The 16702-nt window shown below is 39.9% G+C and overlaps 1 protein-coding gene across 4 annotated transcripts in view; it reads right to left on the reverse strand.

Annotated features, from left to right (window-relative positions):
• Nucleotides 1-16702, reverse strand: part of SYNJ2 (synaptojanin 2) — a 71374-nt gene that overhangs the window by 27599 nt on the left and 27073 nt on the right. For 2 of the 4 annotated variants that reach the window (XM_027634096.1, XM_027634097.1), the window contains 7 exons: nucleotides 10379-10462; nucleotides 7262-7323; nucleotides 4351-4447; nucleotides 1206-1378; nucleotides 720-801; nucleotides 356-505; nucleotides 93-258 (listed from right to left, as the gene is read on the reverse strand). In XM_027634096.1, coding sequence (XP_027489897.1) covers nucleotides 93-258; nucleotides 356-505; nucleotides 720-801; nucleotides 1206-1378; nucleotides 4351-4447; nucleotides 7262-7323; nucleotides 10379-10462 — 814 coding nt within the window. Of the gene's footprint in view, nucleotides 1-92; nucleotides 259-355; nucleotides 506-719; nucleotides 802-1205; nucleotides 1379-4350; nucleotides 4448-7261; nucleotides 7324-10378; nucleotides 10463-10587; nucleotides 11258-16702 lie in introns of those variants that run through there. The other 2 variants (XM_027634098.1, XM_027634099.1) reach the window with 2 other exon arrangements.

A 16702-nucleotide genomic window follows, 5' to 3' on the forward strand; every position in this document is an offset into this window, starting at 1 on the left:
TGATTTTTTTTTTTCCAAAAGCATACAATTGCTTGTATCTGACAGCTAAAAGCAGACACAAAAGAAAAGTGAAGGATTTACACTGGCCTTACCCAGCAGTGCAGTCTGGTCCATGAGCATCTTGCCTCTGTCTGCATATTCCTCCCTGAAGAAGTCACCCATGAGTAGCAACTCAATAGCTTCCTGCTTTACTGCGTCAAAGAAATTGGACTGAATGGTGCGAGACACAGAGCGGGCACCATCCTTGAGCTTCCCGACCTACATCAGACAGGAATCATCAGTGCAAGTGACACTGAAGAGTAAATATGGCAAACCTGTTTATTCATAAGTAAAGAAAGTTGACTTTTTTCTTTACCTTGTTCTTCCCCTCAAGGGCACGACTGCCACTAAATACCCTGCTCAGATTATGACCATTGAGAGTCCACATCTCTTTGTAGGATTCCACGAAGCGCTCAATTATAGATTTAGAGTTCAAACGAAGGCTCTCTAATTGAGCAAGCAGTATCTGGATTAGGTGCAGGAGACAAAAAAAAAAAACCAAGCAATATTGTTCTTAAATGTGTTTTCGCTCTTTATGCCCAGCCAGCACCATTCTCTATCATAAAGCTGGCAAGACAGACTTGCACAACTTAGACTTAGGCACTCTTTCCTGTCTTTTCTGTGCAACAAACAATGCATGCAGTACAGGTATCCCACGGAAGGTCCTCTGACAAACTCACCTCTAGTGCAACGAAGGACTGTACACTATTAGTACGATCCAGGCAGTCCAAACAATTCATTCGAAAAGTACCTGTCTGCAGGCTTCCGTAACCAAACACAAGAGAAGGGAGGAAAAAATGGTATATTTTAAAATAACATCTAATCATGAGTTGATTGAAGAAGATCATCAAATGTTCAGCCTGAATATACCCACTCACATTTTGACGCTACGAGCATGTTGTGCGCAATGTATTTAACACATCTAATTACTTGACTACATCTACAACACTGTATTAGCAAGTCCGTGGACTGGTGAATTTGCAGATTTGAAACAATGGAGATGCAGTTAAGCCAAATAATCCATTTAGCACCAAGAGTACACTTTGTCTCAAAACTGTATTTCAAGATGGTCATTTACAGTCATGGTACAAACACAGTAAGAAACCTGGAAAGGCCAGGACAAACTGTGCCTGGCTATGCTGGGACAGAGGGGCAGTGACACTTACCGTGGATTTACATGCTCGCCCTTTGTGAAGATTCCAAAGTCTTCCCAATGCAACTTCAGCTGGGGCCCCAGCAAATTTTCCAATTTCTCAGCTTTCCCACCTTTTGCAAATTGGTGGTAGTCAAAGTTTATCATGGGAGTGTCTTCCGCATGGGAAGAAGCCCATAGCAGTTTCTGTTTAGATAAAGAATGAAGGAAACACATCCTGCTCAAGCCACATGTAAGGATTGATACCACCATGCTTTTTTCATTACTAAACCCTGCTAATTACACAATTCATAGGGAATTTTGAAAGGCCAGATGTGAAAAAAGCAATCAAAGTTCCCTGTTTGTTTTCTTCACAAAAGTGAACCTGACTGTTAGATCTCAACTTCTGCAGGGGAACTCAAACTGTAACTGCAAAGTATATATCAGAATTGCACCTTGGCTAGTGGCAGCCCCGCTGCTACCTCTGTGCATGAGGGTGTACAGCAACAGTAACACTCTAGGCAGGCTCAGGGAGAGGAAGTAAGATCGGAATTATGTCCCAGGAAATGTACTATAAAATGTTTGTGGTAAACTGCAAAAGTGAGAGAAGAGGCACAAATAGCCTCATTATTTCATCTCCAATTTCAATGACCTCACATGCATTTCTATAATCACCACAAATTTAATTAAGGTATCTGTAATAGATACAACAATAATGCATCCTGTTCTCCAAAACAAAGCCAGAGAGAACTATTAGATTAACTCTAACAAGCCTTCGTCTATTCCTTTCCCTTCTGCACATTCTCACCCCAAGAGATGGATGCTTTTTTCCACTTAGATTGTGACACACACCAGAAAAAGATAATCTGATACTACATTAAAAGTGTACATGCAGCAGCTACACCAGCATAATTGTATCAAGCAAGCCATTAGGCCTTCCTTGCAGAAGCAAATTTAAAGGTAGTGTTTGGAAACAGATGTGTTAAATGTATTTCATTACTGTTCTGTTGACACCTCAACTTGCCCTTACAGCTGCTGGCACTAGCAATGCACTTGAGGATGACATTTACCCACTGCCTTGGTGTAAATCATTGTCAGAGTATTTGCAACTCTACATTACAGCATTGCTTTTACTGTAAACATAATTACATTTGTTATAGAGAATGCTTATGGGAGGAACAGCGTTACTGGGAACAATATTGATTTTTGGTCTGGTAACAGCTGATTCAGGTAACAGATGCTGCATAAATGCATGGTAATGGTGCCATTCCGATCAGGAGAACCCAGCAGCAGTACTTACAAGAATATTTTTGAACCAATACTTTCAAGATTTACTAAGGTTGAAACAAGAGTTGAGAGAAGAGGAAGGAATAAAAGCAAAAGAAAGGTGGAGAAACAAAGAAATAAACTAATGACAGAAGATAAGCTTGCATTCCTAATCATATCCCTACAAAGAACTTTACTTTTAATTCAAGCCCTTTAAAATCAACAAAGCAAAAATTAACTCTATATTCTTTCCTAACATCAAATTCTTAAAACATGTAGGTAAAAAAATGACCAAGAGGGAGTAATTTTGAATGAGTACAAAACTTTGGTTTTCAGTGCTGTCAATCTAAATTCTTTCAGCTCACAGGGTACTTTCATTTATTTTTTAAACAAGCAAAAAGTTTAACAATTTAAACAAAACAGGTCCTTGTTTAAATTAAATTAACAAATGCAAGGTCTTTATTCTAGAGATGACCTATTTTTGACCTAATTTCTGGTTGCATGATACCGGCCAGAACATGATCTTCAAGAATGTGAGAGTTTGAGAAAATATCAGTATTAAATTTGCAAGAAATGTCGTATTTGCATCTTCCTTCAGAAGTGATTATCTCTTACCCTTCAATCTCAGTGTGTTTTGCAAAACAAGCTAGAAAAACTATTTTAAAGAGCGGGAAAACAAAACATTACAGAGGTTTGACTGCGTCAAGCAGAAATTCAGTAAGAGGCTGAAAACAGAAGCTAGGACCAGACTTCACTTCTGTACCTTTGTCATTGCCTTGCAAGCTTTAGTCATAATCACTTTCTCTTGCCATATTCTGTGTAGGAGGAAACTTTCACTTTGCCACTTTCCGCTGGGGAAGCAGACAGTCCTTCCCAGCTATTTTGCAGGAGGAGGAAATGGCCACACAGAAAAACTGACAAAAAACTTGACACTCCTTTTGTCTCAGGTACATTATTCCAAGAGAGAGGGAAAGAAATCAGGCCCCATTATTTAACTACAATTTTTATTTTGCTTATTTTCACACAGTAAACAATTCAACTCAGAACTATTGGTATCATTCTTTACCAATAATAAATACCCAGCACTTACTACAGGTGTGTACTTAAACCATATCTTATGATTAGTTTTAGGAACATATACTCCGAAGTATCTATGTCAGATTGCTAAAGCAACAGGTACTCAGGAGGCAGATTTCCATCAGAACCCAGCAGATTCAGGCAGCTATTGCACTGCTGCAAATCCCACTCAGTGTCAACCTGTGGCTTTAAGTTCATAACTGTTTTAAAAATCTAGTCATGAGAATAATACAGTAGAACTCAGCACAGCTTTTATTCTACAAGGCCAGACATCCTTGCTTTCAGGTATTAGATGTGCCTAGGGACAATCAGGGGCCAGGAAATTCTCTCTCCATACACCAAACTGTCTTCTGGTGCTCAGGCAGACAAATCCCAACACAGTCAGTGCAAGATAGCTACTTCCCATTACTGTCAGAGGAAGACAGCTTAGTGATGCTAAGTACCTATGCTCAGTGAGCAAGGCTCAGGGCCTGGCCCCCAAGCAGTTCTGGCAAATTCATGAGGCACCTGATTGCATAGGTGGCTACATACTCTGCCAAAGCTGACCAGGATTCATTTTTGCAAAGGTGAACTACTCTTAAGAGTATTAGGACAATTTTTTTTTAAAGTTTGGTTAAAGAGAACGTACATAAATATATGAAGAAGTAAGCAGAAAGGAAGGGCTGGAAATTAAGCCATAAGACTAAGAAGCACTATTCTCTCAGTCTGTAATGTAGTAAAGAGTTAACATAATTTCTTTAGATATAGTATTCATCACCTCCTGGGCCAGAAGGGAAACAGAAGAACATGGAGGCTCAAGGGAAATCAGTGGTTAAAAAGAAAATTATTGCTTTTACCTTAAAAGCTCTGTTGAGCACCTCCTCTCCTCCTCTGCTTCCCAACAGGTTAACGATCACTTGTTTTCCATACTGCTCTTTGAGAAGCATCATATGCCTACAGCAAAAGTAACCATAATAGGTACTAAACAAAACCATGTTATGTTGCCTACTACCATTTTCAAAATACACAAGTAGAGATCACTGGTTGTTTCATCCAGCAGATAATTTCAGCCACATCATCTACAGAAGTCTCCCTCAGTTTCCCTGCAATCAATTATTAAAGTATAAATGTTGAAAGTATGCAATTAAGGGATACAGTATTTTGTACTGTACATAGAGAAAGAAGCATCTTAGGAAAGAGGCCCCAGATCTTTTATGTCACTGTTAGCTTTGACATTGCCCTTTGTACGCTCCCACCTCTTGGATGTCAGCCCGGGAACTACATGGGAAAGACAAGGAGAGGAAACTGTATTACACTTCAATAGGAATTGCCGAGCATCTTGCAGGGCTGAGACTAAGAGTCAGCAGCAGCAATGGGGCCTAGGACTCCAGTGCCAAGGCCAGAGAGGCACAAACACACGTCATAGGTCAAACATCTCTGAGCTACTACAGCATTGAGACATTCACCTCGACTTAATTAAATCAAGCAGGAAGATTAGTAATCGTAAGAATTGCTGCACTGGATCAGACCAAAGATCCTTTTAGCCAAGTTGTGTGGCCCAGATTCTTCAGGAAAAACACAAAATAGGACAAGCAAAATATGGAGTGGTTTTTTAGTCTATGCCACCAAACTCTCAAAGCTGACATCTAGATACTTTAAAATCAAGAGCTTTTAGCCAGATGCAGAGACACCCCTTCTCCCCTCAATACATCATTTTCAAGTCTGCATGCATGTGCTACAAAAGCCATATGCCGGTCCACCAGGAAACAACTAGATCTTAAAGCCAACTTCCATCATGTACAAACAACACTGTAGTAGTACTTAAGAGGCAGTTGGATAGACAAGAAGAATAAAATAAACAGTCACACATACGAAAAGTTACTACATGCTGCAAAATTACGTGTAATGACAAAGTGTCAGAAAAACAGCAAGCACACATCTTTTGGCATGAACTTTTAAATCCTTTAACCAAAAATAAGTCCCACAGAAAACCATGGAAAGGAGAGAAAAGAAAGAAGTTATCAGCATTGCCTTCAAGAAATACAGCTAAACATATTTTCTGGCGCATTTATGTTCTTGGTTCTGCAACCGGTTCGCTGTATGCCAACTCTTCCCATACATTCGCATCCCTCTGATCCCAGCATCAAGATCCTACCTCTCTGCCAAAGTTGCTTCCTTACAAAGAAACTACTGAAGCTCAAGTCACCCATTTGGGTACTGTAAGCAAAGTTTCCTGAGGATTTTTCAGGGAGACAGGATGAAAAAATATCCACTAACAAGATTACCACTCGCTTCTCACAGAGCCTTCTCAACACAATAACCTATCAGATGGTTAAATGTAACAGGCTAAATCCACTCTAACACTCTCAGAAAAGCTGTAGCAGGTTGTTAAATTCCAGTGTATTTTTCCATATAAGCAGTCACTTATTCCTTGCCCATTTTCAAAGGACTATCTTTTGCAAATCAGTAAGCAGAGATATCTCTAACTTCATCTAATCTAAAGGCACAAGGGGAAGAAGGAATAAGCGCAAGTTGATCCTTATGTTCATGTTTCTGACAAGAAAGCTATTCACCAGTTGCATTAGGGTCAGGGCTAAATGGTCTTACGGAGTTGTTCCTTCCTGAGGTACTCTCAATTTCACAGGCAGTACAAGAGGATGATTGTTTTCTTCTTACATGAAATATCTCTGCTGTGGAATGCAAACCTCTAAGATGGAGCTTCAGGGACACTGGCAGGGCAAGTTATCATAGCACCAGATGGCCATGAGACTACGAGTCTCGAAGGCACTTGAAGTCACTAGAATTTAAGAGCTCTAAAAGCTTGGAAAATGTAGGCCAAGAACCTTTGAAAGAGGGACTGCTATGGTGCCCAGTCCCTTAAGATTCTAAACCCTGATTCAGAGTCTTCAGTGCTGCAAAACCAGTAACAGTCACTAATGTCCTGTTTGCTAACAGTTGCAGTAAATGAAATCAAGTAATTAAGAGGCCTTATTCAAAATCAACATACACTCTGATCTGCCAAAACCTAACCAAAACAGAAATTTATCACATGACATGGCACTTACAAGGTGAAAATTTCCCACAGCCCAAATTCTTCGTGTCCTTTTCAGGCACTGTTCCCATGGATTTCAGTGGAAATATGCCCTTAAAGGACAGCACTTCATAGTCAGACAGTCAAAGGAATCAAGGTAATGCATGTCTTTTTCTACAGTTTCCAGCTGACACAGAGTCTTAATGGCTTAAAAAGGTATACAAGCCAGTCCTTGTGTAAAATAGAAAAGCATCAGCATAACAGCATCACACAACACTGGTCATGAATAAGACAGTGCTATTTCTGTATAGGAGTAAAACAATGAGGAGAAAAACAAATCCAGAATGGAGTGGAAGCAGTGTTTACCCTTTAATTACCTGGGTTACAGTGGTAAAGCACACATGATATGTGTACCTTAAGTGTAAATTCACATTTGTTTGCTCACAAAGGGTTACAGAAACCTTTCTTTTGCATATCACTTAGTATTTCTAAGATTTTGCAGAAACAAGCCAGAAGATGAAATTAATTCAATTACCACTGAAAACAAGAAGGAAAAAGCACAAAAGAAAGTGACTAAATTAAATAAACCAATTTAATAATCTGCAAAACCAGGGGGATTGGCCACATCATCTGAAAGATGTTTCACATTATCTCAGGATTTTCTAGGAAGACAAAGCTGTGGAATCTTGGTTAAATACCAGGCTGCTGTGTTACTACCAAAGCAGAACAAAACCTACCTGTCAAAGGCAGGTGCATTAGCTTCCAGACCTCTGTTCAGCCTTAGATGACGAGAACCAACCTAAAATAAAATATTAGAAGAAAAAGAAATAATTTCTTAAACTGCTAGAGTCCTAAATCACTAGATGTCTCTGTTTTTCCTTCAGAGTAAAACATTTTTTTTAACAGCACCAGATACCTCTAGCTCCAACCACCTCCACACAAAATATCCTTAATATAAAAGCCCCAGCTTTTATTAGACAACATTTACAATTACAAGTGAAAACACAATTATCATTAAGCAAAGGGATACCTACACATCTTTTTATGGTCAAACAAATCCCATTTCTTTGCCACCTTAGCACACACTGCCTCACACGAGCGTACTGTGTGCCCATTCCTACTGCTCTTGCCTTGGTAGAAAAGGCTGAAATTACACCAGTTCCATGGGTTGTATGTCCTGACTTCTTTCAAAAGAATCAGAACAGTCATTCAAATATATGAAGGATGAAATCCTGTGCCATCAAACTAATAGGACATTTAATATGGATGTCAACAACAGTAGCCTCAAGATTCTTCTGAATTATAGCTATTGCTATTACAGTATTGTCATGGTTTGAGATTCTCCAAAATCCTAATTCCCTAGTTCTAGCCCCCTTCCCCATCTCAACCTAATGTGGGATGGGCTTTCCAGACAAAACGTGCCAGACTCAGAATGGGGAAAAGGGAATATATTACAATGACTGTACAAATAAATATCATAATACATTATGCACATGATCACAACTCTCTCTACCATGACATATAGTATTTACAATGGATCAGATCTCTTCTCCTCTCCAAATAAAAGCCCAGGAGGGAAGAAGAACAGATCCCTTCCAGTCTCAAAGCAGGAGTCTCTTCTAAGGCAGCAGGTTCTTCTCATCTGTCTTCCGTGCAGCAGTTGCAACTGGATTGTTGCAGCTGGATCCCTTTTCAATATACACAAGGGGGTCTCCAAGCCCCTCGTCTCTCCTTCGGTCCAAGCGAAGGCTTCACCTGTGGGCTGCCAGCAGGGACAAGACTCGCTTCACCACAGGTATATCACGAAATGCAGGGGCATCTTTGTGAAAGTCCCTTCCTCAGGGGTTCACCCCTGAGTCAGAACATCTTGGGCAGCATTCAGTTGCAAGCCTTTGCCTCAAGAGTTCTACCAGAGCTCCTGTGCTCCATCTCAGGCTGCCAGGCTTGTCAGTAGCAGGGGGGGGGGGGCAAGGTCAACTCCCCCCCCACATTCCTTCTCCGTCCCGGTCCAGCTCCAGGACGCCTTGGAGCTTCTTAGCTCCTCTCTCTCTCCAGTGCTGCATGTCCAAAACTCTTCTCCTTAATAGGAGTCCATGTCCCTCCTTTCCAAGAGGGGTCTCAAAGGAGTTTGGGGGTCTGGTACAGTTCTTACCCCAAAAACTCTGTCTCTCTGCTGCCGGCTCTCTATCACGGCTCGAGCAACTCTGAGTCTTCCTTGGTTGCATGCTGTTTACTGTTCCTTCAGTTATCTCTTGGCTCTTAGCCATAACCTCTGGACGCTGCCGCTTCTGCTTCTCTGTCTCTGTTCACTCACGGTGGAAAAACATCCCCCAGCTTAACTACAGACACTTAGTCCAGCTTAACACTGTTCCAAGTCTCTGCAGCCCCCAACTGGGGCTGGGGGGGGACAGAGGCCCCCCAAGAGGGCTCCTGCCCTCTCACCTTGTGGCTCCTACAACATGGCCACTTCTTCTTCTACTACCCAAACTACAACTCTTCTCTTCCGGTCAGCTTGTGGAATGTTTACATTTTGCAGGAGCGCCCATTGGACAAGACTTCAAAACTTCCAGGGGTTTCCACCCCTTGGGGTTTTACCATTTTTTAGCCTCTGGGGGAAAACAAGGTCCAAACCACTACAAGTATGCAGAGGGCTTCTTTCCTCTCCAGAAACTACACTACTAAGTATTTACAGGATCATGCATTGTTTCCTGTACTTCATCATCTTTCTTTGTTTTCATGAGGTTGGTTTCTGCAATTTTTTCTAACACCAGTACCAGTACATTCACATCCAAGGAGAAAGAATACATAATCTAACCCAGATTAGGCAAAAAATCAGACCTACTAAAAAGCTGAAAATTCTGTTTAACTAGAGATATTACCCACTAGCCAAAAATACTTGAGGAAAAGCTCAATGGTTTCATAACATACAGAAAAACAGTGCTGTATACAGCTACTTCATGGGCAGGATGTGCACAATCATACAGTCAGACTTGCTTTATAAAAAGAAATAAGTATTGCACTGGATGGTGCTAACACACAAGAACAATCCTTTAGTAATTTCCTTTTGTGCTAAATCCAGTAGCTCTGAATAGTACGGTGCTTAGATTTAATGATTTTTAAAAATGTATCAAATAACCTTTAAAGCATGTAAAAAAACCCAGCTACATGATGCCTTTTCTGTACTAACATAGATGTGCATACTCATTTCAGTTGCTTATCCCTCTGTTAAGAGAATGCAAAGAGTGATAGGATGATTCTTATTTGGGTTTATAACTGTGTATAAACTGCAAGTCACAGACCATTAAGTCTGACACAATAACCTCCCGATGAAATCCTACATCTCTGCCTTGCAGAAGATCAGGTTAGATCATTATCACCCTTTCGACTGAAATCAACACACCATCCAGATATTTAATTTTGTTTCAAGGCAGCATGCTTCTACAGAGCTCCTGGTATTGGTAGATACTTCAGTTTTATTGTGGGGGTCAGTATCATCAAGCCAAGCAGGCATTTCAGAAGAATAGGTTATTCCAAATCAAACTGAAAATGTTATAAAGATATTGCTGTAAGCTTCAGTTTATAACATTAGGACATAGTCCCTTACAAACAGTCCCCTGTAGAGGCACTCAAACACAGAAAAATATTAAACTTCAGTTACCTGTAGCCATTTGTCTGGTGTAGTTCTGTTTATCTAAACACACAAAACTTCCTAAAATGAAAAAGCTCAGCATTTTCACAGAATAAGCTTTGCAGTTCATTTAATGAAATATAAATAAATTAAATTTTATGTTAATTCTAAATTATAAGTAGCAAGAGAGAGATAAGCAAAGTAGGTTTTTTGATTATTTGTTTACCTGAAGCCCTGTTTGCTCCCAAAACAGTGGAACAGAACCTCTGATCTGCACAAAAGAAGAGACGTCATCATCCAAGTAAATTGTCTGCAAAAATAAAATAAAGGAGTTCTGCAGTTACATCTATCAGTCTGTGACCCCTTCATCAGGTGACAGACACTGAACTCAAAGGGTAAAAAAAGTAAACCATGTATCTCACTGTATCCACTTACTGCTCAGCCCCTTTTCCATAGTGTCACAGGCAGTGGAACAAAGCACAGTGTATTTGCTTTCATGTCATCACAGCAGATTCAATTCACTACTCACCAGAAACAAGAGAAAATTTAAAACATCATCACTGCCAAGAAGGAAGGAATCTTTCATCCACAATGAAGATGGATTTGATCTACTGGTGGAGATATTCAGACCAGCTGTATACTCTCCCGCTGTCTCTCTCACAAAACTTAACCGTGCAAAATGTCATTGCTCCTTGTGACTGATGATGGGTAACGTCAGGTGTGGGATAAGCTTATCTCCTGCTGTATTTACTATTTCTTATTTCACTGCGTGTTGTGCCTTGTCAGAGAGTCCAAATAAAACTCAAACCAGCAGCTTTGCCACTCCCACTCCAAGACACAGTGAACAGCATGCAATCTACTTCTTTTCCAGGAGGCTTACAGTAAGAGGCTCCAAACCCCCCATTTCCTTCCCTAACCAGACCTCAAATTCCCTCTTTACATATGTTCTTATGATCACTGTTAACAAGCTGATTTTGAGTCAAATCTATACGAAGTATTGACTTTTGCCTTCCCTCTCCACCAGCCCCCAATCAAAGCGTTACATTATATGTTAACCTAGCACAAAAGGTGCTATCTTCAGATTCAGTGTGACCACAGAGCAACTGTGCAAAGCCCAGCTCCCTCCCCTAGGCTATACTTAGCAGCGGAATCCTGGCTGTTTTCCACGGGGGATACATGATACACGATACACATCTCCGTTATCCCATGCATGACAATGAGTGTTCTGCAGCCCTTCAGAGGAATGGTATCCAGGTTATCCAGGTAGCTGCTCTCTAACCACATCATATCATTTAGCACAACTGCTGCCAGCTGCCTAGTAGCTCTGAAAATAGAACAGAACATGAAAATGGGTTCCTCTACAGCTTTAATGTGGTTTGTCCTTTTGGAATTTGCCACTAGATGTGGCTCAGGGAAAGTGCCTGACCTTGACCTCTCATCTTCATAAGCACTATCAATGTACAATTTTTAGAGCTACATGTGTGAAAAGAAGTAAAGCTGCACTAGAGAGGTAAGTGTTTAGATAAAACTGCTGACAGAATATTTAAGTAATATTTACCATATTTTTTGAAGAGCACTTAAAACTGTCTCCATTTCACTAAGATGAAAGATTTAAGTGGCTTTGTTATGGACACAATGTCAGTGTTGGAATGATAGCCAGCCCAGATTTGATTTTGATTATGTTTTGATTTTTTTAACCTCTCGCCAACAAACTAAGAACCCCTTCTCTGTTGCATTGCATCCCAGCACAATGTCCTGCAAGAGAGGGGAGTACTCAGAGAAGCTTTCTTGAAAGACCTGTCTCACAGTTTGAGTAATGTCGCTCTAACGTGCTCTCCCATTAAAGTTTTCTGAACATTGCTGGTACCTGAGTGCAGGAGCTAATTATGACGGCAACACATTGGTGCACCTTTTCTTTGCATTTTTATGATCAGAAGAGTTCAAGCCTCCTGCAGCTGGACTACAAGACAAATAAGCAGACCCACCTTCTTCCTCTTTATCACATTCTCTCTGAGACAGGTTGTGCCAAAATGAGCCAATGACTTCTACACACTGAATCATCTTTTCACTCACAGTCATGGGCCCAGAAGAGCTCATTCTAAGGTAAAGCAAATTAATAGCACTACAAATTAATAGACAGTCCCAGCATTATCCTGACTAATATTAAATGAAGATCAGGTCCTGAATCTATACGAAAAAGATTCAGGACTGGCTCACTTAAAAATTTGACAAAAATCATCACCTTAGCAGTGAATGAGTTGAAAGGAATCATCTAACGATGACAAATACAGAAAAAGCTTTACCTAAAGTACAATTTGTCCACTCAAACAGCTTGCTACAGAGGATCAATTTTCTTTACAATCTTCTGGAATGCCCTTGTTTCCACACCTAACTGCAAAACTGACAGCTCAAGTATCTCTTCGACCAGGTCTTCCAGACATCCAGCTGCAAATTCTCTAAACCCACTGATTAACAGATAATAATTCCAATTTAATACCTGCAGTTTGACATCTTCTTGAGCTACAGTTTTAATGGAAAGTATTTCATCAGTTACAGATCATGAATACATAACCTTCTTCATGCCAAATACAGAAGAAAAATACTGACCAAACATTTCTGCCTTTCTGCATTAACAGATGTTCTATTTCCACTTATTAGTGAGTTAACAGATGTTTGTTGCTACTATCACTCACATTTTCTGTTCAGTGGTTTTGACCCATTACCTCTTCTGTTTTCGTCTCTGTCAACCTGTCCATTCAGAACAAACATCAAAATATTCAAACTACTTGGGGATCATTCCTGTGAGCTAAGGAGGATGCCTAAATCTTTAGGCAATGGGTTGGGGGATCCTCTATTGAGCTGAGGTCTAATACATGCGGACCCCCATATGATGACAGAGCAATTCTCTGGGTTTTTGCAATCCTTTCACTCTCATGACCCAGAAGAATTCAACATTATTGTCTTCCAAGCTGCCAGCGAATTGGAAAAAGACCTAGTATTTTTTTAATGAGTGGGAGACTTAGTAAAATTACTTTTCTGCCAGTCATTCCTTCCTAAACAGACTGGAACCATTTCATTAAGCATTACGACTCTGCAAATCTTCCCCCACTACCCTTCATTCACCACTCCAAGGAACATGACCCCTGATCCTGACACTGCTTTTTAGCATGTCCCTTGACCTTACAATATTAGTGGTAACAGACTTCCTACTAGTAGACTTGTTAAGCAAGGAGGTTTAAAGACTGAGACTAAGAGGACTTTTCAGATTGGGAATGGACATAAATAATACCCATATACACTGTAATTTTAACTATTTGTTAAAATCTTAAAAAAGCACTGATAATACATTCAGGTTAAAATTTTACTAATAAATAACAGATTCCAACTTTGTCACTTATGCATGGACAAGTGCAGAATTTCTTTTCTCATATTCTTCACAGCTGTGATAATTTTTTGTGCACAATATCATGTTTTCTACAGCACATATCTGTCCCACTTTTTCGTCGTTCTATTTTTGACTTTATTACCCTGTCCTCTAGCAGATCCATCTCCCTTATTCTAAGGTACTAGACAAAAGATAAAAAGTTGTTTAAGAAAATAAACTTTAAAAAAAAAAATAAACAGCACTTTTTATCCAGAATTTTCCTGTCCTCTGTTTTCCTTAACTCATGGACAAGAAATACCCCAAGAAGATCATACTGGTTTTCCTCTAAAAGTTCAACAAAAACCAGTTACTTTTTCGACAATACTTTGTCATTAGGATTGATATATACTGCTAAATCTCTGTCTTTGGCTTCAAAAACTATTGTGGAGTCATATCTCTTGTCTTAGATCCAAAATGACAGCAAGTTGTTGCCTGCATGCCCCAGGGAGAATTTTCATTCCTATCAAAACCTCAAAACACTTGAAGACTAATTCATTAGTCTCAAAGAGTCTGGCCCGTAGTACAGTCCAATCCAGTCATATGCATGAATTTTCAGACAGGTCTCCTGAAGTGTCCCATCAGACATCATAGTAGCAACTGGATACTCAAACAGTGTGGAAGACCTCTTTGCCTTAATAATAGATTGCTTGTCCTGTGACCCCTGTGTCAGAATTTGTCATGTTTTTCTTTCAATTCCTGTTGTCTTTCTGGCCTCCTTCCCCAGCTCCAGTATCAAGGGTGATGGTACTGACAGTTCAGTAGGACATTTTTCAATTTTTCTCTTCTGTTGCATAGGGCCAGACGTTGCCCCTGTGATCTAAGGATCCTTCCTGGTAACACAACCTTCATACACAGGTACTGCTAGTAAGCTTCTGGGCAAGAAGCAAACATCTATGTCAACCAGTTGGTTCTAATCCCAGCATGCCATGCCCATTCATTGCTTGGAATAATTTATTCAGTAATCTCCATCACTCAGCTTTGTGAGAAAGAAATAATCATTCAATCAAAACTTCAAATGGCAAAATTCATTACAGACTCAGGGGGCACACAGAGACATAGTCCATGATGAAATGGATACTCAGATGGCTTATTCTGGGATCCCCAGCTTTGCCACACAATCCACAAAGAGCATGGACAACAGATGGCCTAAACATACCAATCTGTGTGTCCCTTTAGCTCACACCACAGGATCCAAGGATATACTTGCCAAAATAATTCTTTTTTTGCCTTGCCTGCGGTCATACTAATTTGATCCAGAAAATAAATTAACCACATGATTGCATCCATTCCTCTCTGGAAAGCTCTCCAAAACGATCTAGGAGTTATTGTGAAACGGGGATCATTTTCCTTGATCTATGCCTGACATTTTTTTCTTAAATTGGAAGAAAGGAAAGGTTAATCCAAATTCATGGTATTTCCTTTTAATGCTTTGTCAAGGTTTCCATTTTCTTTACTGAATAGTTCCATGAAGGGGAAAACAAGTGAAACCATTCATTTACCTTTGGTTAATTAGAATTGTTCCCTCTAAGTCACACACTAAGATACACTCTTAAGTGTAGCATGACTGTAGAATAACTGTGGGAGGAGCTGAAAAGTAAACAGTAACAGGCACACAAACTAAATGAAGAATGCATGCCAGTTTCTCAAAGCTATCAGCAGAAAAGAATTAAAAGAATGCAACACAGTCTCAACTTCAAAGGATTACTAGGAGGGGAAGAAAAGGGGAAGGGAAACATTTAAGCTACAGCTGAGAAACAAAGACTGAATTTAAAATTACTTGAGGATTAACTGCAAAGCTGCAATAGAAAGGGCTATCATCCCATTACAAAATACTGTCAGCAAATCTGGAAGTACACATTAGAGAGATTGCCGTCTTTTCCCTTTATTTTGCTTTTCCTTAAGTGTTTCCTCTAATTTTTGTTTTCTTCTTTCTCTGTAAAGACGCATGCCAAATGATCAAATATCTGAAAGACCTACTACTAGCTTTTCTTTTTTTTTTTTTTTAAGCAAAAGTGAAGTAAGATATTTAACTTTTCCCCTCTTCTTCTCAAACACTGTGAGTCACAGCAGTTTAGTGAGCCCACAAAAAAATGACTCATTGCAGAGCTAAAATGCCACAAGGCTAACTCAGTGGGAGACCAAAGCATACCATCTATGCATAAAAGAGCTGCCTGGAGATAAGACTAATTGTTTCTCCCTCTTCTAAAAACAGAAAAATGTTAGAAGCAATGCGAAAAAGTCCTGGGTTTTCAGAATCCTAGGGTGCTATTTATCCATGAAAGTACATAGCCGGCATGCCATTATACTGTACAGGCTGCAGCAAATGGAAACAAAATGTTATTCAGCCAAGATATTACCTCATAGGAGATTAGTCAGTAGTCTACTATGAAAGTAGGAGAGAGTTTATTCTAGGACTCTTCCTTCCTAATGTCAAGGGGATGCCAGCCTGAACTGGATCTCAGGCATCCCAGTGGTTAGCCCAGCTTTGCTTTCTTAGGACATGCAGCTTGGTAAAACTAGCATTTGGCACCAGTAGGAACAGCAACCTTCTTTACTTCTTCTAAAACAAAACCCAAAGAAAAACACACAATCCTTCAGAACTGCAAACCCTTGCTATAACTTAGAACCTACTTGAGCCTTTCATTCTGAAATCATTTCACTCTTTCACTTTTGCCAATCCAATTGAAAAAAACACCCCAAAGCTTTCAGTCCTGCACTTCAGCCTCTGACTGAACAGAAACAAAGCACAGCAGTTCCCATGAAGAGCTCAACCCAGCCCCAGCTAAGGGAAGTATTAGCAATCAAGTACTGTTTGAGGAGCCAAGCCTCATGTTCTCTGCTAGAATGGAAACACTATCTTATTTTTCATGCTAATCATTTGCAACATGATGTACTCCAGGAATATAATTAAATAGAATGAGTTACTTCCGACCCAAGTAGAGAGCAGGATAGCAGAAGTATCTCCCATAATTAGATAACTGCTAAGAGCAGCGCTACGAATGTGAGACTGATCTGAAAGAAAGCTGATAACCCTTTCTAACATTTTCTTTCCTTTGCATTTCAGCAAGAGAACATTCTTCAAATCCTGAGTAACGTGCTCTGCAATAATGCTCATGAGAAAATACT

The sequence above is a fragment of the Corapipo altera genome, unplaced genomic scaffold (genome assembly GCF_003945725.1).
Source record: "Corapipo altera isolate COAL_440 unplaced genomic scaffold, ASM394572v1 2b, whole genome shotgun sequence".
Classification (NCBI taxonomy): Eukaryota; Metazoa; Chordata; class Aves; order Passeriformes; family Pipridae; genus Corapipo; species Corapipo altera.